Source organism: Engystomops pustulosus, chromosome 3 (assembly GCF_040894005.1).
Source record: "Engystomops pustulosus chromosome 3, aEngPut4.maternal, whole genome shotgun sequence".
Classification (NCBI taxonomy): domain Eukaryota; kingdom Metazoa; phylum Chordata; class Amphibia; order Anura; family Leptodactylidae; genus Engystomops; species Engystomops pustulosus.
Window position 1 is genome coordinate 99,536,709 of NC_092413.1, and position 26,862 is coordinate 99,563,570.

A 26,862-nucleotide genomic window follows, 5' to 3' on the forward strand; every position below is an offset into this window, starting at 1 on the left:
ACCACAGGAACACGGGAAACACGGAGGCGTCTGGAAACGCACAGGAAACACTGAGGCCTCTGGAAACGCACAGGAGGAGCACAGGAGGCTTTCTCTTCAGTGGAATGACTTGCAGATCCAGCAGAGAATGAAGGGAGGTGCCGGACTATATGGGCGCGCCGGATTAGCCAGCGCCAATTGCAGGGTCGCTGGCCCTTTAAATAACAAAGTATCGCCGTGCGCGCCCTAGAGCGCGGTGACGTGCTCGGGCCTAGTCGTCAATGGGAGCAGGAGCCAGGACAAGGAAGACCAGGAAAAGAGCCGGACTAGGAGTGGGGAGAGGTGAGTGCAGGTCCGTGGACGGGGGAACGCCACACAGCGTAGCACAAATGTACCCGTGATCCGCGGCATGGATCGTCGGGGTCACTCGTGACACATTATTATATGTTGTGGTAGCTACTTGGAGAGAGCTCAAGGGCTGAGCGCTCTCCATACAGGGCTGCCGCTGATCGCAGCAGTTAAAACTCATTCTCTTTCCTAAAACACATAAAAATATATGAAAAAGTAAAATCAGAAAAAAATCAGGTATTTAAAAGGTGTCTGCGCTGGGATTGTGCTGCACGCAATCGTTTTTTGACGCAGCTGCGCTGGCTTCCATGCAACACAAATTTGGGGGGCGTGCAGTCGGATGATGCGACTGATTCGGACTGAGCGTGTAATTTAACTTTTGAATTGTGTTACAAGACAATGCACTTACATGCACCATGAAGAAGGTGAACTCCGTCGGACCTCCGTCGAAGCTACACATGCACAATATTGGGCGCACGATATTAGTGAATCATGGCACAGTGCAATATCGTCGGACAACGCAGTTTCCCCATGTGTGCCTTCAAAGGCAATTGACGAAGAAAAGGGAATGCGGTCCAGCCAGGCTCCAGATACAAATCGTTTCTTTATTCAATGCAAAATAAAATATAACAATCCACTCGTGGTAGGCGTATAGCCTACGCGTTTCGGACGCTTGTCACGTCCTTAATCATGGCTATAGGGTACTAACACAGTAAGACTTATATAGCTTGGTACAAACAAAGGCACCTCCCCTCTCACGCCCACATAAGCATTTCCGTTTCCGCCCATCTCCGATCCATTAAAACCTCTGAACTATTACAATTTCTGTATGTGAAAAATAACAACATTCATCATTGACAAAGATAAATATGATTCCTGTAAACAGCACATTGATCAAACCAATAATACGAGACCCAAGCAGTATATATGCAGTAGTCCGTGCAAGAACGTATTGCGTCACGTGACTTGGATCACGTGGTTGGTCACGTGATCCATCTGGGTCACAGAGGTGTATAATGTGATTCATTGCCCGTTGCTTGGTAACCCAACAACAGAAGGAGGGATATAGAAAGGGTAATGGAAATACGTCAACGAAGAGAGAAAACCAGGGGTGAAGAAGAGTCCCGACGGCACCGCAGCGGGGACCCCCGACGGGAACCACAGAAACGACAGATCCGGGCATCGGCGAGGATCCTCGCGGCGCCACCAGACAAGGCTCTCTCCAGCGACATGGTAGGTGCAACTTTATCTAAATCCAAGGAAAGAGATATTAGACCAAAATATGCGCTATAATACATTAAAAACAACAATTGATCAGTTCTGTGAATATAGTACAGTAATTTAAATATTAAAAATAGGAAGGAAAGAAAGCGAAGTGGCAAAATAAACAAGTATCGAATGACATGGAGGCATAAGTCATACATCAGGTAATGAAAAGGAAACTCGGATGGCACGCATGGTAAGGCTAATAATGGTACATAATTTCTCTTCTCATATTGAGACCTTGTGGGAGACGAGTACCCAAAGAAAATATCCAATAAGCCTCCCTGCTAGCCAAACGAGCTGCCATATTGCCACCTCTAACATTCACATGGACTTTCTCTATAGCAAAGGTAGTCAGGTATTGTACATCTCCATTATGACATGTAACAAAGTGTTGTGATGCGCCTGAAAGATTGCGACCCGTGGGGTTGGAAATATCCCGTAAGTGTTCTAGGAACCGTACCTTGAATCTGCGGGAAGTGTGCCCAACATACATAAGGTTACAAATGGTACATTGGATAATATACACTATATTATCCGTATTACAGTTTAAGAATTTTTTGATGACAAAACGTTTCATGCCATCACTTGACATAAAGTCCTTCTTTTTATTGGCTACGTATTTACAGGTTTGGCACCGGGTTGCTCCACACTTAAAGAAGCCCTGAGTAGAAAGCCACGTAGATTTAGATTGTGTGGAGAAAAGGGAAGGAGAAAGCAATATGGCAGCTCGTTTGGCTAGCAGGGAGGCTTATTGGATATTTTCTTTGGGTACTCGTCTCCCACAAGGTCTCAATATGAGAAGAGAAATTATGTACCATTATTAGCCTTACCATGCGTGCCATCCGAGTTTCCTTTTCATTACCTGATGTATGACTTATGCCTCCATGTCATTCGATACTTGTTTATTTTGCCACTTCGCTTTCTTTCCTTCCTATTTTTAATATTTAAATTACTGTACTATATTCACAGAACTGATCAATTGTTGTTTTTAATGTATTATAGCGCATATTTTGGTCTAATATCTCTTTCCTTGGATTTAGATAAAGTTGCACCTACCATGTCGCTGGAGAGAGCCTTGTCCGGTGGCGCCGCGAGGATCCTCGCCGATGCCCGGATCTGTCGTTTCTGTGGTTCCCGTCGGGGGTCCCCGCTGCGGTGCCGTCGGGACTCTTCTTCACCCCTGGTTTTCTCTCTTCGTTGACGTATTTCCATTACCCTTTCTATATCCCTCCTTCTGTTGTTGGGTTACCAAGCAACGGGCAATGAATCACATTATACACCTCTGTGACCCAGATGGATCACGTGACCAACCACGTGATCCAAGTCACGTGACGCAATACGTTCTTGCACGGACTACTGCATATATACTGCTTGGGTCTCGTATTATTGGTTTGATCAATGTGCTGTTTACAGGAATCATATTTATCTTTGTCAATGATGAATGTTGTTATTTTTCACATACAGAAATTGTAATAGTTCAGAGGTTTTAATGGATCGGAGATGGGCGGAAACGGAAATGCTTATGTGGGCGTGAGAGGGGAGGTGCCTTTGTTTGTACCAAGCTATATAAGTCTTACTGTGTTAGTACCCTATAGCCATGATTAAGGACGTGACAAGCGTCCGAAACGCGTAGGCTATACGCCTACCACGAGTGGATTGTTATATTTTATTTTGCATTGAATAAAGAAACGATTTGTATCTGGAGCCTGGCTGGACCGCATTCCCTTTTCTTCGTCATTTGATGTACCCCAGCAGCAGGGGGGGCCCGTGCCGGACTCGATACTGACGGGGAGGTGAGCTGGCAACCTTTTTCTTTCATACACTTCAAAGGCAATTACATGGTTGTTCCGCTGTGTTATTCCTATGTTTGTTATTACCTACTGAATCATCATATTCAATAAAGCTTGGAATGATTAAAAAAAATATGTTAAAAAGGATTGTCCTGTGTCTTGAATGCTGTGATGGAAAGCAGTGTCCAAATGTAAAAATCTCAGATTTTTGCCGTTTTTCAATCAGAAGGTCATATAGATCCCAAACTGATACAACTGAAAAAACAAGCTCATCACGTAAAGGATGACACCTTACACAGCAAAGTATGAAAAAGTTATTGGTATCAGAATACAGCAAAACTGATACTTTTTTTTTGTTCAAAGATTTACATTTTATAAATATACTAAAAAAATAATAAAATCTATATAAATTTGGAATCTCATTGATCGTACCAATTTAGACTACATTCACATAGACGTGTGCGTGTCTGGCCATATGGCGAGCACACATCGGCATGCTGGAGAGGAGGAGTAGTGACCACTGCTCTCCCCAGCTGTACACTGGGGTAAGATAGAGCCGGCTACATCTTTTCCCCATGTACAGTATGGTGCTGTGTCACACGTGTGTTACAGCCACATGGTTGCAATAGCTGTCTATTGTGACGTGTGAAAACTTGCTGAAGGATATACAACCCCATATGTGCAGTGTGAATAGGGCCTTAAAGAATAAAGGAGAGGGGTCATTTGGACCACACAGTGGTAGCCGTAAAAACAGAGGCTGTTCGAATATGCTGCAAATTTATCAATTTCACTTGGAAGTTGCAACTTTCTTCCAGCTTTCCAGTACATTGCATGATATATTAATTTGTCCCACAGTAGATAAAACCCATCTCTGTACTTCTCTGTAAACTAGTAAATAAAAAAGTTATGGCTTTTAGAAGGAGGGAAGTAAAAAACAAAAACACAAAAATGAAAAAGGGCTAAATCCTGTAAGGGTTAATCATTAAATATATGTTTAGATTATTGAATACCAGATAGTAACATGTCTACAACTATACAATCCAAGACAATAAACTATCAACCTATGCAGTGGTGTATAACAGTAGTATAACAGCAATGGTCTTCCACATCAGAAAATCCAAATCATAGTATCATCCATTCAAACAGTCTCCTACAGTTATATTAAACACAGTCCAAAAAGTATTTAACCCTGTAGACTGACAGGGCACCTAAACCCACTAATGAAAGAGAAAAACATCCAAAAGCTAAAGCTGTCACAACTTGCTTCATTACATGATATGTGTTAATTAAGGTACATCACAGATAGTAGTCAATGTATGGGTGAACAAGTGCAGAATAATGGTGTCCAGAAATTAATGTGTGTAAAATACCCAATATATATTAGCTCTTATGTCTGAAAATGGATTGTCATAATAGATTGTCAAAATAGGCAAGTGACATCACCAGTGTCAGGATCAGTGGTAGTCGATCCTCTGTACCACCACGGACAATGACATAAGCCGACACCTGGGACCGGAGGTGGTAACACGCCATACCAAACTCGTGGTCGGGGACAGGCAGGAGGTCGAGAGTGGCAGCACAAGATCTTAGTCCGGGACGTAGCAGAAGGTCAGTACAGGCACCACTGAACCGGGGTCACAACTGGAATTCCAGGGAATTCTGGGCGGCCCAGAATTGATTAACCACATAATGATGTCCTTTATAGATTCTTACTGTGGCTTCTCAGGATACTGATGGGCCACCTTCAGAAGAATGTGTGCAAAGCAGTAATCAAAGCAAATGGTGGTTACTTTGAAGAACCTAAAATATAAGTCATATTTTTATTTGTTTCACACTTTTGTTAAGTATATAATTCCACATGTGTTCATTCATAGTTTTGATGCCTTCAGTGTGAATCTACAATTTTTAGCCATGAAAATACAGAAAACTCTTTGAATGAGAAGGTTTGTCCAAACTTTTGGTTTGTACTGAATATTCTAAACCAGTGCTGATGAAAACCACAACTATTGCAACAAAAAATCCCAACTCTCACCCAAGAAATGTATCTCAAGAGGGTAACTTTAAAAAAACAACTCCTTCCTAGAAAATAAGCCCTCATATAGCTGATATAAGGCAAAATATAAGGTAGAGCTGAAAGATCTACACTCATCCTGTGTGTTATGGTACTGGTTTTGACACAAAATAACTGTGCAGGCTGATGATATAAGAACTGTACCTAACAGAGAGGACAAGCACTGTCCTCCATTTTCTCATTATTCTTTCATAATATCTAAATGATTCATTGAGAACTTTTCGGTTAAATGTACTGTTTGAAATCCTCATATTTGTTTTATTGCTGGTAATGACACAAAAAAGGCAGCAAGAGTATCAAACCAAAAATATATGTGTCATTACAGTTACCACATTGTAACTGCTTGTTGCCACATTACAAGATTACCATTTTAATAAACAGAAGGATGTGGCGGGATAGAAGCCACAACTATTCACATGATTCACTTGTTTTTGTAGAATGCAATTCTGTTGAAAAAAAATAAACCTACATTAATAGGAAAGATATTGCTCAGGGGATAAGGGACAGAAGGAGAAGGTCGTCACCTTACTTGGGTTGAATAACTGTTTTGGTAATGAAAAATAAATACGTTTTTGTTGAGTTTCACACTCATTGCCAAAGTCACTGCGATGAAGACGGTAATTTTACAGACAGGTTCTGACTTACTAAATGAATGAATGCATTTTCTTCCACCAGACATATACAATCCTTTGCAGTGATAATCATTTATGCTATTTTATTCATTGGATATTACTATTAAAGTGTTTTAAGATAAATGTTTAGTTACGTAGTATGATTGAAAAAAAAAAAAGACATATCCGTAAAGTTCTGCCAAATAAGGAAAGGGAAGGAATAAGGAAGGGACGTTTCTATATCATACACAATTCTATATCACAATAATGCTCTCTGCTGTCCCTGCTGCGACCAGCTTCTGAGGCAGGCCATTCCACAGATTCACAGTTCTTACAGTAAAGAAGTACCGTATATAGTCCAGTTAAACCGACCCGAGTATAAGCCAAGGCCCCTAATTTTACCACCAAAAACTGGGAAAACCTATTGACTTGACTATAAGTTGAGAGTGGGAAATGCATTGGTCACAGCCTCCCAGTATATAGCCAGCAAGCCCCCTGTAGTATACAGCCAGCCAGCTCCCTTTAGTATACAGCCATCCCCCTATAGTACACAGCCAGCTGGCCCCCTTTAGTAACCATCCACCCCCTTTAGTATCCAGCTAGCCTCCTTTAATAGCCAGCTAGCTGCCTTTGGTAGCCAGCCAGCCTCCCAGCACCCTTTACTATACAGCCAGCCCCCAGTTTGCCCAGCACTTAAAAAAAATAAACTTACATACTCACTCGGGAGGTTCCGTTGTTCGGCAAGGCTCCTCGATGCTCCTCTTCTGTCTTCTTTAACAGCCGGCAGAGACAGGGCCATCCAATTTGCCGGCCGGCATTCTATGATGTCATCAGCGACCTCATCATAGTGTGTGCTGGCCGGCAGTGTTCATGGCCGCATCTCTGCCGTCTGTTAGGGCAGACAGAAGAGGAGCTGGGGGGACCAAAGTATTGCTGAGAAGACAAAAAAGGAACTGTGCCGAGCATCAGGGAGCCGCGCTGAGCATTGGGGGCGCGGAAAGGTGAGAATATAAGTTTATTTTTTTATGGACTTATGTATAAGCTGAGGCTAGGTTTTCTAAGCACAATTTTTGTGCTGCAAAATGCAGCTTATACACGAGTATATATGGTATGTCCCCTGTGGAGATTAAACCTTGTTTCCTCAGGATGGAGACAGTTCCCCCCTGTTTTCGTTTATAATTTAATCTGTTAGAACTTTTTATCATATTTTTTTGTAAGGACCATATTTACTCAATCCACCATCATTCCCTCAATCCCCATTCCCTCAATATATACCCTCCCTCCAACAACATGTAATCAGATCTCAACCCCTTAGAATAACTATCCATCACCTCTTTATCCCCTCTGTAAAACTTCCTTCCTCCTGTTCCCTCCAGCATAATCATCCTTCCTTGCTCCTTAACAGTTCCCTCTGGGCCCTCATTCCCACAATTCCATCCAGCTCCTCATCCGCTAAATATAAGTGGCCTCCCCTCTTCTGAACAGTTCGCCTCTCCAGAATCTCATCCAGTCAGTCTAAGCAGTCTCCCTCTCCTGCAGTTCCCTATCCCCTCAGTTTAAGCAGCCTCCCTCTCTCTTGCACAATCCCTTCCAAACCACAACACTAATATCCATTAGTCATCACTGAGGGATAGTCTTGAATACCTTTGCAAAGTACAAGAATGTTATATCCACAACAGCACCTCTGTCCAGGCATCTGATTACCACTCACAAAAGAGATCAAGTTAGTCTGACAACTTTTGTCCTTAAAAAACTATGCTATTACTTATTATACTATGTGATATCCCCCACAATGTTTTCGCTACAATTCTAGTAAAGCTTACAGACCTACACTCACCGGCCACTTTATTAGGTACACCTGTCCAACTGCTCGTTAACACAATTTCTAATCAGCCAATCACATGGCGGCAACTCAGTGCATTTAGGCATGCAGACATGGTCAAGACAATCTCCTGCAGTTCAAACCGAGCATCAGTATGGGGAAGAAAGGTGATTTGAGTGCCTTTGAACGTGGCATGATTGTTGGTGCCAGAAGGGCTGGTCTGAGTATTTCAGAAACTGCTGATCTACTGGGATTTTCACGGACAACCATCTCTAGGGTTTACAGAGAATGGTCCGAAAAAGAAAAAACATCCAGTGAGCGGCAGTTCTGTGGGCGGAAATGCCTTGTTGATGCAAGAGGAGAATGGGCAGATTGGTTCAAGCTGATAAAAAGGCAACAGTGGCTCAAATCGCCACCCGTTACAACCAAGGTAGGCAGAAGAGCATCTCTGAACGCACAGTACGTCGAACTTTGAGGCAGATGGGCTACAGCAGCAGAAGACCACACCAGGTGCCTCTCCTTTCAGCTAAGAACAGGAAAATGAGGCTACAATTTGCACAAGCTCATCGAAATTGGACAGTAGAAGATTGGAAAAACATTGCATAGTCTGATGAGTCTCGATTTCTGCTGCGACATTCGGATGGTAGGGTAAGAATTTGGCGTCAACAACATGAAAGCATGGATCCATCCTGCCTTGTATCAACGGTTCAGGCTGGTGGTGGTGGTGTCATGGTGTGGGGAATATTTTCTTGGCACTCTTTGGGCCCCTTGGTACCAATTGAGCATCGTTGCAACGCCACAGCCTACCTGAGTATTGTTGCTGACCATGTCCATCCCTTTATGGCCACAATGTACCCAACATCTGATGGCTACTTTCAGCAGGATAATGCGCCATGTCATAAAGCTGGAATCATCTCAGACTGGTTTCTTGAACATGACAATGAGTTTACTGTACTCAAATGGCCTCCATAGTCACCAGATCTCAATCCAATAGAGCATCTTTGGGATGTGGTGGAACGGGAGATTCGCATCATGGATGTGCAGCCGACAAATCTGCGGCAACTGTGTGATGCCATCATGTCAATATGGACCAAAATCTCTGAGGAATGCTTCCAGCACCTTGTTGAATCTATGCCATGAAGAATTGAGGCAGTTCTGAAGGCAAAAGAGGGTCCAACCCGTTACTAGCATGGTGTACCTAATAAAGTGAGTGTATAATTACTTGGCAAAATTCTATAGCCCTATATGAATATTGGTACCACATTTGCCTTGTGCTAGTCACTTGGCACCGTACCAGACATTAGCGAATTTCTTAAATTACAGGGGCACAGTAATATCGGAACTGAGTGCTTTAAGAACTCTGGATTATAATCCATCTGGTCTGGCAGCCTTGTACACATTTATTTTATTGATCTTAGATTTGATCCTGTCTACATTTAGACAGTTTATTATACTACAAGATGCATTAACCTTAATGGCACCAGATATTCTCTTTTATACAGTATAAACATAGCTAAAAAATGTAGTAAATGATATTGCCCATTACTTACATTTCCAATGTCCAGCATTGTCTTTGTTATAGGATGTCACAACTAGGGCCATATTTACCACTAAGCACCATTGACATGGCGACAGGCACATCCACCCCTGCCTGCTCCAGAGACTACACCGGGGATGGGATCAGGACGGAGCGCTGGCTCCGACCCCTTACTTGTTGTGACTACTGGGAACAGCCCTAGGGATAGTGATGGCAGGCACTCTGTCTATCTACTTTGGACAGACAATAGGGGGCATTTATTAAGGGTTCACGGACCGCGACTCTGTCAGGTTTCCCGACTATTGTTTCTGAACTATCTGTTCTGTGCTGAATCGTACAGGGGATTTTGACCGCTTTGGACAAACCGCGGAATTTACAATTCGATTTGTGTCGAAAGATCAGCAATCACATACACTGGGAAGAAGATGGTGAACTCCAGCAGTGGAAGCGACACATTCAAGAAAACGGGCACACACTAAGTGAATTGGGGTAGCTCCGAATCCTTGTCGGACATTCTGGATCGGCGGACGCAATGGGACGGGTAAATAAATGTGCCCCAATGTGACTATTGGATACTCTGAGGACAGGCAATATGAGTACAGGCTGTGAGGCATAACTGTGATCTCTAGAGGAACAATAGAAGACTATTAAATATCATAAGAAATTGAAGGAGATGATGAAAAAATTAGGAATCTAACATTTTGTGTTGCTAAATCTTAAGAGGCGAGTTCTTGCTGGAAGCTGGCATATCCTCAGGTAGAAGAAGATGAAAGACAATTTCTTTGACCAAAGATGTACTAGTTGACAGATTTACATTATGTGCAGATATAAGTTCACAATTCTGCACTCAATACTGAGCTTGATTTTGGTTCTGTTTACTAAAGTACTACTACTGCACACACACACACACACACACACACACACACACACACACACACACACACACAAACATGGCCTTTATGATCAAAGGGGTTCTCCAGGCTTGTAAATTTATTTTTACCAACGGAGGCTGTAAAAATAAAAGCTGTTGTACTTACCCCCCTGCGATCTGCTTGTCAAGTCACTGCTACGCCTCTTCATACATACAGAGACCGGGGATGACAGGACCAGAGACCACTCTGGGAACAAGAAAGGTACACCCTTGATCACTTGTGCAGACATGTAAGCTAATCAGCCACTGGCAGGCTTACGTGGCGTCACAGCCCTATAAAAACAGACGCCCATTTGCAATCCCGTTATTTCACACTACATGTGCTGTCTCTCGCGTCTAGCTGCTTGTACTCAGTAGCTGAATGAGTATAGTTGATATCAAGAAATCCGTGTCAAATCAACATAGTTACTGGAGTGATTTTTTTCTCAAAGTCCAGGGTGTCCATTTTTGAGGTTCTGTATTCCCCAAATTTTAATATTTTTTTGTTGCTAAAGCAGATATCAAGAAATCCCTGTCAAATCAACATAGCTGATTAACCAATATGTCAGACAGAGAGGTGGTAGGTGGAGCACACACAGGTTGTTGTACAGGAAGGGGACATCGCAGCAGGGGTAACTCTGTGAGGCAAGAACTACCAGTGTCATCTAGCGGCAGTGTGTTGATGAACAACCCGAAGGTTCTCGATTGGTTGACTAGGTCATCCACATCCTCCAAATGACATCTAACAACCCCAACCAAGAGTCCATGGGTTCGTAAGATACAACCCTTAGTTGGCATGGCCCAGGAGCAAGTCAGCGGCCTCAGCCAGAGATCTACTTGGTGGTCTGGGCTCAGCGCCACTATACAACGAGGACAAAGTGTTTGAGGACAGTCAGCAGCTGCTTGGCAGTGAAGAGGTGGGGCAGAATAGCAGTGACAGGGAAACATAAAATCGATGACGATGTAGCCGATCGCACTTGGAAGCCAGGTAAAGCAAGGGCTTCATCATCATCGTGAGAAGAGGGATTCAGCTTGCGTGTCAGGCAGCAAAGCAGGCAGCAAGTCGCTATTGTGGCCGTGAGTCAGCAGGGTGGAAGCTGTGTGAGGACAGAAGCCAAATGGCTGCAGGGTACAAAAAGAGTGTTGGCGGTAAAATCACCTTCTCGGCAGTGTGGCAGTTTTTTGTTAAGAGACCAAAGGAGCTGGGCGTGTGTATATGTAGAATCTGCAGGCAGAAAGCGAGGCCAGGGAGCTAACGTTGGCAACATGGCCCTGTGTCAACACATGGAGCGTCACCATCCAATAGTCTGGGAGAAACGTGTCTCAGATGTGGTGGTCCATCCTGCTGCCGCAGCAAAAGCGCCATCAGCTACTGGCACACATGCCATTTTAGCCAGTCAAGGCTCCAGCGCCTCTGCCAAAGGGAGCCGTTTGTCTTTGACATCATCTCTTGGTCCAGATCCTCCTGCTCCTTGCTACGCATGGTGCCAGCAGTCGTTGAACGAGGCGATTACAAAGAGACAACTGTATGCGTCGATCCATCCTAAGGTGCAGAAGCTGACCGTGCTCCTGTCCAAATTGTTGGTATTGCAGTCCCTCCCTTTACAAGTTGTGTACTCTGCACCCTTCAGAGAACTAATGGCTTATGCCGAAACGAGGTGGAGAGTTCCAAGCCGAAATTACTTTTCCAAAAAGGCAGTACTGGAGATGCTGCTTTCTCCTCCACGTTGTCAAACTGCTGCTCCTGCGCCAATGTCCACCTCCTTCTCCACCACCATCTGAGCCTCCACAAGTCTAAGTGCTGCTCCATCATACCACATGTGCAGGGCACAGCAGTGTCATGCAGTTCTACACCTGGTTTGCCTGGGCGAACGAAGTCACACAGGGGAGGAACTGCTCTGCGTCATGCAAGAAGAAATCAATGTGTGGCTTTCTCCACGACAACCGCGATTCAGAACCATGGTGATAGACAAAAGGTTCCTGAAGTCTTCCACCCATCTGCAAGACATAAAAATGGCCAAGAAACTGTGCATGCACTTCATCCATTCTTACAAAGCCAAGCACACCCTCCTCGAGTTGCAGCGGCGGAACGACCTCCCCAACATAGGCTGACATGCAATGTCTCCAGCCGTTGGAATTCCAGCCTCCGTATGTTGGACCACCTGTATGAACAGAGAAAAGCCATTAATGATTTTTTGATGATGCAAACGGACAGGAGTACTCCCTTGTGTAACTTTGATGTCAACCACTGGCAGCTCTTGTGCGACACCTGTCGTTTGCTCAGGCCCTCTAAAGAGGCCACGTTATTTGTCAGTCGCCAGGACTGCGGGATGAATAACGGCATTTCACTGTTTCTTGTCCTGGAACTCATGCTGCAAAATCTGTCTGGTCAGGGCACTGGAGAAGTGGCGACTACAACTCAAGGCCACATGAGTCAAGTGGGGGCTGAAGTGGAGGAGGAGGAGCACATTGGAGCACAAGCAGAGTCTGGTGAAATTAGTTGTTTTTCTAATCAGGTGACCAGAGAGGAGGAGCAGCAGCATTTGGAGGAGCTAGAAGACAAGGCAGATGACCCAGAAGCACCGTGGCAGTATACAGTGGAGATGGAAGCCGGGAGTCCCTCAGAGTCACTTGCACAGAGGGCCCAGCCATGACGCCACCCCAAACGTTGAGAAATGAGTCTGGATTCTAACTACCTGCTTCAGCCACTATTCTGATGCTGCCACCCAGCTGATGCCACATATATGCTGCCAGCTGCTCCATCTGCCTCGCCCCATCTTTACCAGGGACTGGAATTGTCACCCACCTCCAGATATGTCATTGTGCCACTTTCTGACCTCCTGCTGCCACCTCCACACTCTGTCATTGTGCCACTCTGTGGTCTACCATGTTGTTGCCGCCTCTATAATTTTCATTGTACCACTCTCTGGCGTCATGCTGCTGCTGTTGCCGCCCACCTACACACACTATGATTGTGCCACTCTCTAAACTCCTGCTGCTGCAGCCACAGCCACCTTTACACTTTGCTATTGTGCCACTCTGTGGCCTACTATGTTGCTGCCACCTCCAGAATTTGTCATTGAGTCACTCTCTGACCTCATGCGGCTGCCGCCACCTCCACACTTTATTATTATGCCACTCTGCAACCTACTCATGCTGCTGCCAATTGACTGTTCACTCCCAGGAACACCCTGTGATTTCCATAATGCTGTTTTCACCCTCAACTACTACTCTAATACAATAACGTTGCCACTATGTTTGGTTTTCCCCTTCATTTCATCTGTCAGAAGGAATAAAAAACTTCAGGATTGATAGCCAAAAGCAGGAATAGATAAAACAGTGGACATGCAAATATCTTATTTACTGGTCATCTGTTTTGGATCAACTCTTGTTTGTCTTTGGCTTTAGCAATACTGATGGATTATTGACCAATTAAAAGCGGACACTGACGGATGAAAAGAAGGGCAAAATGATCAGTGACGTCAATGTAAAATTACTGCCAACACCATCTCCACTCTTTTGGGGGGTTACTACATGTATCAGCATTTAACAGAACAGGTTCTGTCATAATCTATGGAATCATCTGATGTGTAAAAAGAGTGCACTCTTTGATGTTATAGTGGGATCTTGGCCCTCAGCTCAGTCCTTACAAGCTGGAACAGACGTTATCTTGTCAGGCTGCTTTCCAGCTTCACTTATTTGGTGAAGTTGGCCCCTGTAAGTGCCCATGGAATTGAAGAGTGAAGCGATTCTAAGAGCGGCGGCTGTCATGTGCGTGTCATACTAAAACACAGAATTGTTTGAAGACCAAACCACGCTCCCTATGCATATTTTAGCATGGCACATGTTCTACAACACCCTACAGGCTCTCTGCAGCCAGTTGACTAAGTTTTAGTGTACAAATTCACATGCCGCACTTGAATTACATTTAGGAATGCAATCCAAGCACATTAGGGAGGAGTCTCATGAGATCCCCATCTCATATGCACAATGCAAAACATGTGGTGTACGTTCACGATCACAGGCGTTTCGGTGTAAACAAAGATGTGATCATCTCCTCTGTACTTGAATTGCGTTTCTAAACATAATTAACTCCTTAAGGATGCAGCAATTGTGTAGCTTAAGGCTCAGCCCCATTTTTTGTATTCTGACTTGCGTTGCTTTATATGGTTATAACTTTTTAACACTGTTACTTATCAAAGTGATTCTGAGATTCTTTTTTCCCCAATTTACTTCATTTTAGTGGTACATTTTGGCTGATAAGTTAAGCGTTTATTTACAAAAAAAAAAAAAAAAATATTCAGATAAATACCGGTAAATCAGTTTCCACTAGTCCTCCATGACGGCCACCTGGAAGATGCTCTTTGACCTCTGTGGAAAAGGAAGGAGAGAGGTTAAAAGTCCCCTCCCAGCATCCTCCCAACAGTGACTACCAAATAACCACACCAGGAATGAATGCAAACTGTATTTATTTAGTATATTACATCACACACCAAAATACATTAGATAAACAAGAATTTTAAGGGAGGGAATATCTAGGCCGTCATGGTGGACTAGTGGAATCTGAATTTCCACCATGTCCCCCATGAGGGCCACCTGGAGACTTATCTAGAGATGATAAGCTAGGGTGGGATAACTGATTGAAACACCTTCCTTCCGAAGGCTAAGTCTTTATTTTTTGGAAGGTCCAGTCTATAATGTTTAGAGAATGTATTCTGAGAAGCCCAAGTTGAAGCTTTGCATATTTGGTCCAGCATTGCTCCTCTTCTCTCTACCCAAGAAGTCAACATGGCCCTTGTAGAGTGAGCCCTCAGGTTCGAGGGTACCGGCGTATTCTGAAGAATATAACATTTTGATATTGCCATCTTGAGCCATCTAGCAATCATAATCTTGGATGCCTTTTCCCCCTTGTTAGGTCCCTGAAACTGAACAAAGAGATTATTATCTACACGCCATGCTTCAGTGGATTGGAGGTATTTTAACACAATGCGCCTTGCATCAAGTGTGTGCCACTCAGCTTCCATGGAGGATGATGGATTATCACAGAAAGATGGAAGAACAATCTCTTGATTTCTGTGAAAGTTTGAGACCACCTCAAAGTAGAGTCAAGTATTATTAGAATTCTATCGTCAAGAACCTTTAGGTAAGGTTCCTGTATTGACATGGCTTGGAGCTCTCCTAGTATTCGTTATGATGTTATCAGAAAAACTGTCTTTAAGGTCAGGTCTCTGATGTCAGCTTTTTCCATTGGTTCAAATTGACCTTTAGTTAAGGCATTAAAGAACCCAGGTAAGATCCCAAGTAGGGATTTTGTTAAGAACCTGCGGCCGGATTCTGGAAGAAGTGGCTATAAACCTTTTTACCCACCTATTGTCCATAAGGCAGCAGTAGTTGAAGGCACTTAACCCTTTCAGGACCTTGCCCTTTTTTATTTTTTCATTTTTCACTCCCCATGATCAAAAATCTATAACTTTTTTATTTTTACATGTACAGAACTGTGTTAGGGCTTGTTTTCTGCGTACCAAATTGCACTTCATAGTGATGGTATTTATTATTCCATGCCGTGTACTGGGAAGCATGAAAAAAATTCCAAATGCAGTGAATTGGTAAAAAACAGCATTTGTGGCGTTTTCTTGTGGGCTTGGATCTTACGATTTTCACTGTGCACCCCAAATGACCCATTCTTTGGGTCGGTACGATTATGGGGATAACAAATTTATATAGGTTTTATAATGTTTTCATACATTTAAAAAAATTAAAACCCCCAGTACAAAAATTTTTGGAGGGATTTTGCCATCTTCGGGCGCTAATAACTTTTTTATACTTTGGTGTATTGAGCTGTGGGTGGTGTCTTTTTTTGTGAATTTTTAGGACTGTACAACCTTTTTATTACTTTTTATAGAATTTAAAAAATTTTTTTAAAAGATGGCGGCTCCCATGCGGTCAGCAGGAAAACACCAGCGATCGGTGTTGGCACCGATCGCGGGTGTTACCGATAAGCCTTAGCTGCAGTATGCAGCAAAGACTTACCGGCTATGGAGAGGGCTCAGCCCATGAGCCCTCTCTAATCACCCGCGGCCGACCCGTGACGTGCTATTACGTCACGGGTCGTGAAAGGGTTAAGGCAGATAGTTGGACCTTTAGGGTACTTGTGGATAGACCCTTATCTAGTCCCTCCTGGAGAAATTCCAGCACCTGAAAAATATTAGGGTTATCTTGTGATGGAGCTTTGTCCCCATAAAAGGATACAAACTTTTTCCATACTTTGTGATAAATGGCAAAAGTTACAGGTTTTCTACTTGCCTGTAGAGTGTTCACCACTTTTGAAGAAAGACCCTTCCTTATTAGGAGTTCCCTTTCAGAATCCATGCCGAGTAGTCCGGCCTGGAATGTAGAAAAGGGCCTTGTATAGTAGGTCCCTTTCTAAATGGAGCAGGATGGATCTCAGGAGAGGTAACCAATTCTTCTTCTTCTAGTTGGGGCAGATTAATATCACCCTTGCTTCGTCCAGATAGATCTTCCATAGTACCTTTAAAATGAGGGGAATTGGAGGAAAGGCATAGGCTAGTGGCTGATTCCAAGTATGGCTGAATGCCTCCAGACTCTTGAATGGTTCTTTTGTGTCTAGAGAATAAAAAAAGTCTGCACTTCGTGTTTTCTCTCATAGCGAACAGGTCTATGAGAGATCAGTTGATCGTAGATCTCTTGCTTCAAGAATCACTCGTTTGGAAGGAGCACATTCGTGCTTAGGAAATCTGCTGTGACATTTTCCTTACCACTAAGATGAGTAGCTGATAGGGAGAGAACAGTTTTCTGCCCACAAAAATATTTTTGTGTCAGTGATCCCAAATCTGGAGACCTGGTTCCCCCTCGTCTCTTCAGGTATGGTGTTGTCTGATAGTATCAGTGAGCGTTTTTTAGGCGACCTTTGTTGGACTTCAGGGTCTCCCACACTGCTTGTAGTTCCCTGTAATTTGAGGACCTAATGCTGGTGTTTTGAGATCATTGGCCCTGTACCAGGTGATCTTGGACTTGCTTGCATCTGTCTGGATGGTTATGAGGGGTTGTTGGATCCATGAAACCCCTTTCTTGTCTTAAGTTTAGATGAATCTGGACCTTTTCCTCTAGGCCTGCTGTTGTCCTGTCCCAGGATGAGAGGATCCAGTTCTGCAGAATCTTGGTATGATTTTGGCACCAGGATACTGCTGGAATACCGGCTGTCAGATATCCCAGAAGCTTCATTGCTGTCCAGATTGAGACTTTTAGCTTTCTTCTGAAAGATAGAATAAGAAGTCTTATGTTGTCCTTTTTGTCCTGTGGAAGAAAAAAGGTTTGACGACATGAGTCCAGAATTACGCCTAAAAATCTTATCTGGGTAAGAGGGGAAAGATTTGATTTTTGGAAATTAATGATCCATCCTAATTTTATGAGCGTGGAAATTGTAAAATCCCGGGACCTTGATAGGTCTAGTCTGGTACTGGCTATAAGTCGTCTAGATATGGAACGATAGACACATTCTGATGTCTTAGGAAAGCAACCACCTCATCATAATTTTGGAGAAGACCCTGGGAGCAGAAAAAAATCCCGAAAGATATTGCAGAGAATTGAAAATGGACAAGACAGAAAATCTCAAGAATTTCTGAGAGGGAGGGTGAATTGGAACATGATAATATGCGTCCTTTAGGTCTATGATGCACATAAGAGAATTGGGGTGCATTAAGGGTATAGCACATCTTACCGACTTCCATCTTGAAATCCCATATTCTTATCAGCTGCCTTCTATAGTCTGGACCAAAGACGAATTCATCTGAGAATGGGACTTTGCGCAGCTTTGTCTTGGAACAATGTCTCCTCCCCATTGCTTTAGCCACAGAACTCTTCTAGAAGCATTAGAGAGCACCACTTCTTTGGCCGAGAATCTGATGGATTCTGCAGAGGCATCTGCAAGAAAAGCCGCCTCCAATTTTAGGAGAGGAATGTTTTCCAGAATTACTTCTCTAGATGTATGTTCTTTAACATGACTTTCCAGTTCTTTCAGCCAGAAGAGTAGGGTACTGGCTGCGGAAGTGGCTGTAAGGTTAGTCTTAAGGTTCAGCATTGAAGAGTCCCAGGCCTTTTTAAGTAGTGCTTCTGATTTTTGATCCATAGGATCTCGAATCTGTCCCGCATCTTCAAATGGTAGGTCTATCTTTTCTGATACTTTGGACACCTGTACATCCATCTTAGGACATGCGTCCAAAATTTTGGAATCAATAGGTCTAAATAGTAACCACTTCCTGAAGTTCTTGGAGATTCCTCCTGGAAGGGAAGAAGGAGAAGATTTTGTTGCAGGAGCTATTATATAAACATATAAAACACATATCGTATCATGTGAGGAACTCTCCAGCACACTTACAGATACTAGCCGGTGGAGAGAGCCTGCATCTGCCCATTCAGACATATCTGTGACAGCAGGGAACGATAAACACACAGCTACACAAGAATCCAGAACAAACTTTGAACTGAGACCTCAGGCCAACGTGTACCCGTTATATTAGGTGTTTAAATACCTTCCAGGAGAGCCCAACCCCTGTTGAAGGCCACAGCTGGTGTTCACGCTCCGAGCACCGGCATCGGACGGGGAAGTCCAGTGAGGGCCGGAGCCGCCGTGGACCCGACCTGCATGACTTGGCCCAGCACAGTGCAATTGGTAATGTTTTTCAAACCCATCCCCCCCTGCACGATGCGAGGAAGAGATTCTCTCCATCTTGTTCCCACAGAGGTCAAAGGGCATCCTCCAAGGGGCCGTCATGGGGGACGTGGTGGAAATGATGAATTTTTTCATTGCCATTTTTGAAATTCGAAATCATTGCGTTTTCAGGCAGATAGGATTACCAGCTAAATAAGTTGCTGAATGACTTACCATATGTCTACTTTACATTTTCATCATTTTTGAAATGTCTGGATAATTTATTTTGATGTCACACAGCTTACAAATTGAATATCGGTTTTCCATATTTTCAGAATTTACTATTTTGGGGATAAAATGTTTGATGAAAAATGTGAGGAAAAATCTATCATTTGTTCATTGCCGTCTTCCAAGAGGCATAACATTTTAACTTTTTTGGCTACGGAGCTGGTTGATGGCTTGTTTTTTGCAGGACATGTACTTTGCAACAGTATCATTCTGGAGTACATATTTTATCACTTTGTATTGCATTTTTTGTGCAATTAAATAGGTCAAAATCATAATTTTGGGCAGGTTTTTTTTTACGGCGTTCATCGTGCGGGTTCAATAATTATTTACGGTTATTCTACGGGTTGTTAGGGATGTGGTGATACTATATAAGTGGGGTTTGTGTTATGAATTTAGACTTTTTTGTGCATTATATATCCCTTTATATGTTATAGGGTTTGTGGGCATATTTATAGATTTTTTAAAATTGTTTTATTGAATAACATTTGGTCTTTACTTTTTTACTAGTATCACCGCGGGACATGAACAAGCAATCATCTGATTGCTTGTTCATGATAATACTCTGCATAGGCACATGCATAGGCTGACAATGTGACTTTAAGATGACATCATAGACGCCATCTTAATGGCACTGTGTGCATTGGACTTATTGGAACGTGTCACCAGCTAAAAATGATATTCCAGGTGACAGGTTCACTTTAAACTTCACTTACATTCACAGTTGGCACTTCAGATACAATAATTGATTTAAAGGGGTATTCCAGGAATAAGCATAATTTATATAGAAATGGGTCACTAAAATATAAGCAAATATGTAATTAGTTGTTATTTAAAATTTTCCTCCCCTTAGCAGAAAATACTGGTGACATAGACTGTAATGAAGAATTAAAATGCTACCGCTTCTTTAATCAGCCTGTTAATTTCCTCGGCACGGTCCTTTGCGGAGCAGACACAGGACAGAAGATGGCCGCTGGTCACATGTTCACATCACATGTCCTGCACCTGCCTGGGCAGGTCATGTGATCACCACTACGTTTGGCTGTAGTTGGTTGGTTGCAGTGCATCCCGCATGGCCAGTGTTGTGGTGATGGCAGTTACACATCATTACTATGGTAACAGAGCAAGAAAACCTGTTACATCATCACTGGGAGCAGAGCATAAGAGGGAGGAGGAGTTCCTGAGAACTAAAGGATCATGGAACGTGTAGTTTCCAGTGGTGGCCATTTTAGTGATAACTCCACTTACTTTAGAGAGGCCATAAATTTAGTAAATCATAAAATTAAACTATTTAAGCTCCGTTTTGTGACTAATGCCATTGAGTTTTGTTGTATTCATTTATTTATATCATCATGGGTTTTTGTGTCAGACGTTCATATTCCCGGAATACCCCTTTAATGATTCTATAATTATTTATTTAGAGGTGTGTGACATTAATAATACCCTAGAATTACATTAAAAAGATCATAGGCAAGTCTCAGGATACTATTCACTACCTTAGCTGCTGCCTAAATATAACAATCACTACAATTTTCTATTTTAAAAGATAACAAAAGTTAGTCTTAAAGTTTTTTTTATTATTGAAAACCGCATTCATTAGTGTGCTCATAGGTTATGATAGTCAATAAAAATAATTATAATACTGTGAAAAGAAAAAAAAACTTGAAGAAAAGTTAACCCATATAATACATAATATACACATCACAAAGCAGATCTGCAATAGACCATAACAAAACGTTTCAATCTCAGGCATTTTAATGTGTCCTCTTCAGTAAAGCGGTTAACCTCTTGACTTTTTTAGGACAACCTGCAAAATAAATAATAATAATTTAAAAAATAATAATGATTAGTGTTATAATATAAAGGCAGTCCCCAGGATATGTACAGGATAGGTTCTGTAGATTTGTTCTAAATTGAATTTGTATGCAAGTCGGAACTGTACATTTTATAATTGTAACCTCAGCCAAATATTTTTTGGTCTCGGTGACAACTGGCTTTTAAAAATGTTGGATTGTCATAAGAACCAGGATTAACAATAAACCCTGAGAGGCAGCCATAGACTGCGTGAAATGGGTAGGACACTAGTCTTACTTGTGAGGTTTATGTCTAGGTGCACATCTCATGTTTACCCTTGATATATACGGCTGTGGAAATAATACTAACTGTTGAGCAATATACCCTATAATGCGGTCATGTGTTTTTGTCTTATCGGACTTATTGTTTGGATTTTTTCTGTTACACTAATTATTTCATGACGATACAATTATGTGTTGTTTTATGTATTAAATAAAGAATTACATTTTTTTGGTTTTACTAAAGAACGTTGTAACTCCGTTTTTTGTGGTAGTATATTTATACTGGAGTCAATAGGTTTTCCCAGTTTTTTGCGGTAATATTAACCCCTTCCCGACGTGCGCTGTACTACTACGACGCACACCGGGTCCCGGTGCATGGAGAGGGCTCGCGGAACGATCCCTCTCCATAGCCAGTAAGTCTTCGCTGCATATTGCGGGAAAGGCTTACCGGCAACACCCGCGATCAGTCCTAGCACCGATTGCAGGTGTTTTCACGTCGATCACCGCCGGCTTCAAAAAGATGGCGGCGCACAGACGCCGACATCTTGCCGCAGAACGACGCTCCCCGATGACGTCATGGGGAGTGTAGATCCGTTGCCATGACAGCTTCGGGTCTCATGAAGGCCCAAAGCTGTAATGAATGTGCTAATTTCACATTGTAATGAATGAGGAGGAAAATCCACATATACTGCCATACTGATCGATCAGACAACCTAGGGTTAAAGTACCCTAGGGAGTCTGAAAAATAGTAAAAATAAAAAAAAAAGTAAAAAAAAAAATTATAATAAAAAAAACCTAAAAATTTCAAATCACCCCCTTTCCCTAGAAATTATATAAAATATTAATAAACAGTAAAAATCATAAATACTTTAGGTATCGCCGCGTCCGAAAATGCCTGATCAAAATATAATAACGCTTTTTCACTGCGTTTAACCCCGTAGCGGAAAATAGCGCCCAAAGTCGAAAATGGCACTTTTTTGTCATTTTGAAAAATATTTAAAAAATGTATAAAAAGTGATCAAAAGGCCGTACAGTCCTAAAAATTATAGCAATGAAAACGCCATCTAAAGTCACAAAAAATGATACCACTCACAGCTCTGTACACCAAAGTATGAAAAAGTTATTTGCGCCAGAAGATGACAAAATCCCCCCAAAAAAATTTGTACAGGAGGTTTTAATTTTTGTAAATGTTTGAAAACCTAAAACCTATACAAATTTGGTCATGATCGCTGCACCCGAATAAAGTAGACATGTCATTTGTGGCGCACAGTGAAAGCTGTAAAATCCAAGCCCACAACAAAACAAGGCGAATGTGTTTTTTCACCATTTTCACTGCATTTAGAATTTTTTTCCCGCTTCCCTGTACACGGCATGCAATATTAAATACTGTCACTATGAAGTGCAATTTGTTATGCAGAAAATAAGCCATCACACAGCTCTTTATGTGGAAAAATAAAAAAGTTATAGATTTTTGAAGGTGGTGAGTGAAAAATAGAAGTGAAAAAAAATAAATAAAAAAAGGCCAAGTCGTTAAGAGGTTAAGAACCTTGGCTTATATTCAGGTAAATATACCTTTTTATTAAATGTAATAAACATATATACCGTATATACTCAAGTATAAGACCCTAAATTAATTATATATTTTATATCAACAAAGCCAGTACAACCTCTACAATAGATATAACGTGACTGCACCAGACACCCCCCCCCCCCAACAACCAGGCTAGGGATGATGCATGAAATACAGTATGGCAGTATAGAGGGATCTTCCTACTGATCTGTATCCATGTGCCACCAGCTCTTACACTCCTAGCTGTCAAAGCAAAGGATTGCACACATTGGTAGCATTTGAATAGTTAATAACGACTATTGGTGGCAACACCCATCACGTGTGTTAGGGACAATTGTTTGCTGCATTATGCAGCAAACACCAGGTGTGCATGAAAATTCACTTTATACATTGGAGCCCTTTTTATACACCTGCAACCTCTGATTCACATGTTCTATCTGGATAGTGTTTCTAGTAAACTTCATAGGTCTATAGCAGTGGTTCTCAACCTTTCTAATGCTGTGACCCCGCAATACAGTTCCTCATGCTGTGGTGACCCCAAACCATGCAACTCGCAGTAAAAACACAGTAAAATTTCGGCTCCGATGGCTTTAGGCGACCCCCGGTTTTGGTCGTTCGACCCCTGCTGGGGTCCCGACCCACAGGTTGAGAACCACTGGTCTATAGGGTCCCATGTTGTTATGGCAACTTGTTGGTACCCTGTGACCACACTGTGGTGTGCCAATTTGATGCATAGAGAACACCATCATTTTATTTTAGCAGATCCTGTGGTTGACTGTGAACCAGAAATCTAAGATTTTAAACTGGCAAGATAAAATATGATACGACTTTACCAGCACCCCTAGCAGCTGTACATAGGTTGCTCGGGTGCCATGCAAAAATATCTGAATCTTGTTGTTACGACATCCACTCAAAATTACCATGGATATTGTGACACTTGACAACAGCAACCCATCATATCATCCTGATATCAAAATCAGCAAGCAAGAGTTCCATTTATAAACACAAATAGGGGGGGATTTATCAAGAGATGGTGCATCGTGTCCTCCCCTCCGCACACATTGAACAGGATTAACTAACAGGTTCTAGCTAAGGCCCCATGCACATGACCGCATGATATTGACGCACAATATGAAGCAACAACACGCCCCATATATAGGTCTATGGCAACCAGTCTCACTACACAGTGACAGAGGTCATTTCCTTTATTTTGCCGTGCAGTGGGGGTGTGGGGAGTTGTACACCAGGTCTTGTGCAGGCAATGTATGTGCCGTGGGGAGTTGTACACCAGGTCTTGTGCAGGCAATGTATGTGCCGTGGGGGTGTGGGGAGTTGTACACCAGGTCTTGTGCAGGCAATGTATGTGCCGTGGGGGTGTGGGGAGTTGTACACCAGGTCTTGTGCAGGCAATGTATGTGCCGTGGGGGTGTGGGGAGCTGTACACCAGGTCTTGTGCAGGCAATGTATGTGCCGTGGGGGCTGTGGGGAGTTGTACACCAGGTCTTGTGCAGGCAATGTATGTGCCGTGGGGGTGTGGGGAGTTGTACACCAGGTCTTGTGCAGGCAATGTATGTGCCGTGGGGAGTTGTACACCAGGTCTTGTGCAGGCAATGTATGTGCCGTGGGGGTGTGGGGAGTTGTACACCAGGTCTTGTGCAGGCAATGTATGTGCCGTGGGGGTGTGGGGAGTTGTACACCAGGTCTTGTGCAGGCAATGTATGTGCCGTGGGGGTGTGGGGAGCTGTACACCAGGTCTTGTGCAGGCAATGTATGTGCCGTGGGGGCTGTGGGGAGTTGTACACCAGGTCTTGTGCAGGCAATGTATGTGCCGTGGGGGTGTGGGGAGTTGTACACCAGGTCTTGTGCAGGCAATGTATGTGCCGTGGGGGTGTGGGGAGCTGTACACCAGGTCTTGTGCAGGCAATGTATGTGCCGTGGGGGTGTTGCACACCAGGTCTTGTGCAGGCAATGTATGTGCCGTGGGGGTGTTGCACACCAGGTCTTGTGCAGGCAATGTATGTGCCGTGGGGGTGTTGCACACCAGGTCTTGTGCAGGCAATGTATGTGCCGTGGGGGTGTTGCACACCAGGTCTTGTGCAGGCAATGTATGTGCCGTGGGGGTGTTGCACACCAGGTCTTGTGCAGGCAATGTATGTGCCGTGGGGGTGTTGCACACCAGGTCTTGTGCAGGCAATGTATGTGCCGTGGGGGTGTTGCACACCAGGTCTTGTGCAGGCAATGTATGTGCTGTGGGGGTGTTGCACACCAGGTCTTGTGCAGGCAATGTATGTGCTGTGGGGGTGTTGCACACCAGGTCTTGTGCAGGCAATGTATGTGCCGTGGGGGTGTTGCACACCAGGTCTTGTGCAGGCAATGTATGTGCTGTGGGGGTGTTGCACACCAGGTCTTGTGCAGGCAATGTATGTGCTGTGGGGGTGTTGCACACCAGAAGACTGCCATGATACATTGTCTCACAATCCTTGGTATTCAGGATCTCTCAATCTTTAGTTACCAAGAAAGGAGCAACCTTCCCACATAGGAAGGAAGGGGAGTTATGTAGAGGCCCAGTATGTGGCGCTGCTGGTAGACTGGCACACATGGCAGAGCAGTGCTGTACCTTGGCCACGGCTCTGACATGGGCAGGTTTTATCACCGGACTTCTGTCCTCTGTAGCTTTTGAGCGGGCTTCTGTCGCCAGTCTCTGCAGGAACAGCACACAGTTCAAGTAGATCTAAAGAAGAGGAAATCAGACATGAGCTCCTGGTGCGATCTGTATACACACAGCAAAGCGCGGCATCTGCTACTCACCAGCAGGTCCATATCTGCATCCAGCCGCAACTCGGGAAGACGCTTCTTTATGGCAGATTTAACGGTATTCCGCGGCACGGAGCGAACCATGCTGACTAGCGGGGATATTCTTTGGCAATACCGACTTCCCTTCTACTTGTTGTTTTCGAACAGCCCGGGCCTGTCATGTGACGTTAACAGAGCGGCGCGGGATAATGACGTCACGTAGGGGCAAGGGCGGAAGTCGAGTGCTAATTCTTTCACAGTGGTGTAGTCCTGTCCGTCTCTACTCGCAGCCTGAGTGTACGCGTTGCTTCAGCAATTTGTCGGATTGTGTGAGCCTGGTCATACTGCGAACATTGTGCACAGCTTTTTCTTTCGGTCTAAACCCTAGTGGTCTAAAGGACCTGGTCCTTCTGCCCACCTGGATTTAGCCTGCTCTATGTAGAAGATGCTAAATCCTAATAGGATAAAGGACCTGGACCCTCTATCCACTAGAATTTAGCTGTAGGGGGCGCATCGTGCCATGGATGTGACGTGTGGAGGCGCAGAGTGGCATTTGGGGGCTCAGCATGACATGAATGTCGCGTGTGGGGGTGCAGTGTGCCATGGATGACGCAAGTGGGGGCAGCGCATTTTATTGATGTTGGCATTTTTATGGCGCACAACTGATTAGTTCCATTTACCCATTAATTACTTACAGCCGTGCCCCACTTTAATACATTGCGCTGTGCATTCAGAAGACTGATCTTCGTTGCCAACATTCGTGCTTGCGCCAGAATTAGTAAGTGCCTCCCATTGTGTTAGGTAACTGGCATCTGAGTCTGTAGGTTGTTTGCAATTTTAAAAAATATATATATTGTGCAAAGTCTCACAATTTCCGTTTTGTTTTTTTTTTTAATTATTGTAATTTAAACAGATGTCTAGACCGCTAAATTAATAATAAACTATCTTTTTTTATTTTTTCTGGATCCCTTTAGCAGACCTGGTTTTTTGTTTGTGTCAGTTAGTTTCCATTTATCATTATTTTGTAGCCATCCATTTTATTCCTACTATCTGCGCAAATAAATGAAGGTAGAATGGAAAGTAAAAAAACGATACTATTGCAAGTCCAGTGCAATCAGTTGGAAAAAAACGGATTTG

At 43.4% G+C, this 26,862-nt stretch overlaps 1 protein-coding gene across 1 annotated transcript; it reads right to left on the reverse strand.

Moving 5' to 3' along the window:
* Positions 1-20,843: 20,843 nt before the first annotated feature.
* CENPW (centromere protein W) lies at positions 20,844-25,992 on the reverse strand. Its single transcript, XM_072139533.1, has 3 exons — positions 25,741-25,992; positions 25,550-25,663; positions 20,844-21,094 (listed from the first exon to the last, which is right to left on the reverse strand). The coding sequence occupies exons 1-3, from the start codon at positions 25,828-25,830 to the stop codon at positions 21,068-21,070; spliced, it is 231 nt and encodes a 76-aa protein (XP_071995634.1). The 5' UTR covers positions 25,831-25,992; the 3' UTR covers positions 20,844-21,067.
* Positions 25,993-26,862: the final 870 nt, after the last annotated feature.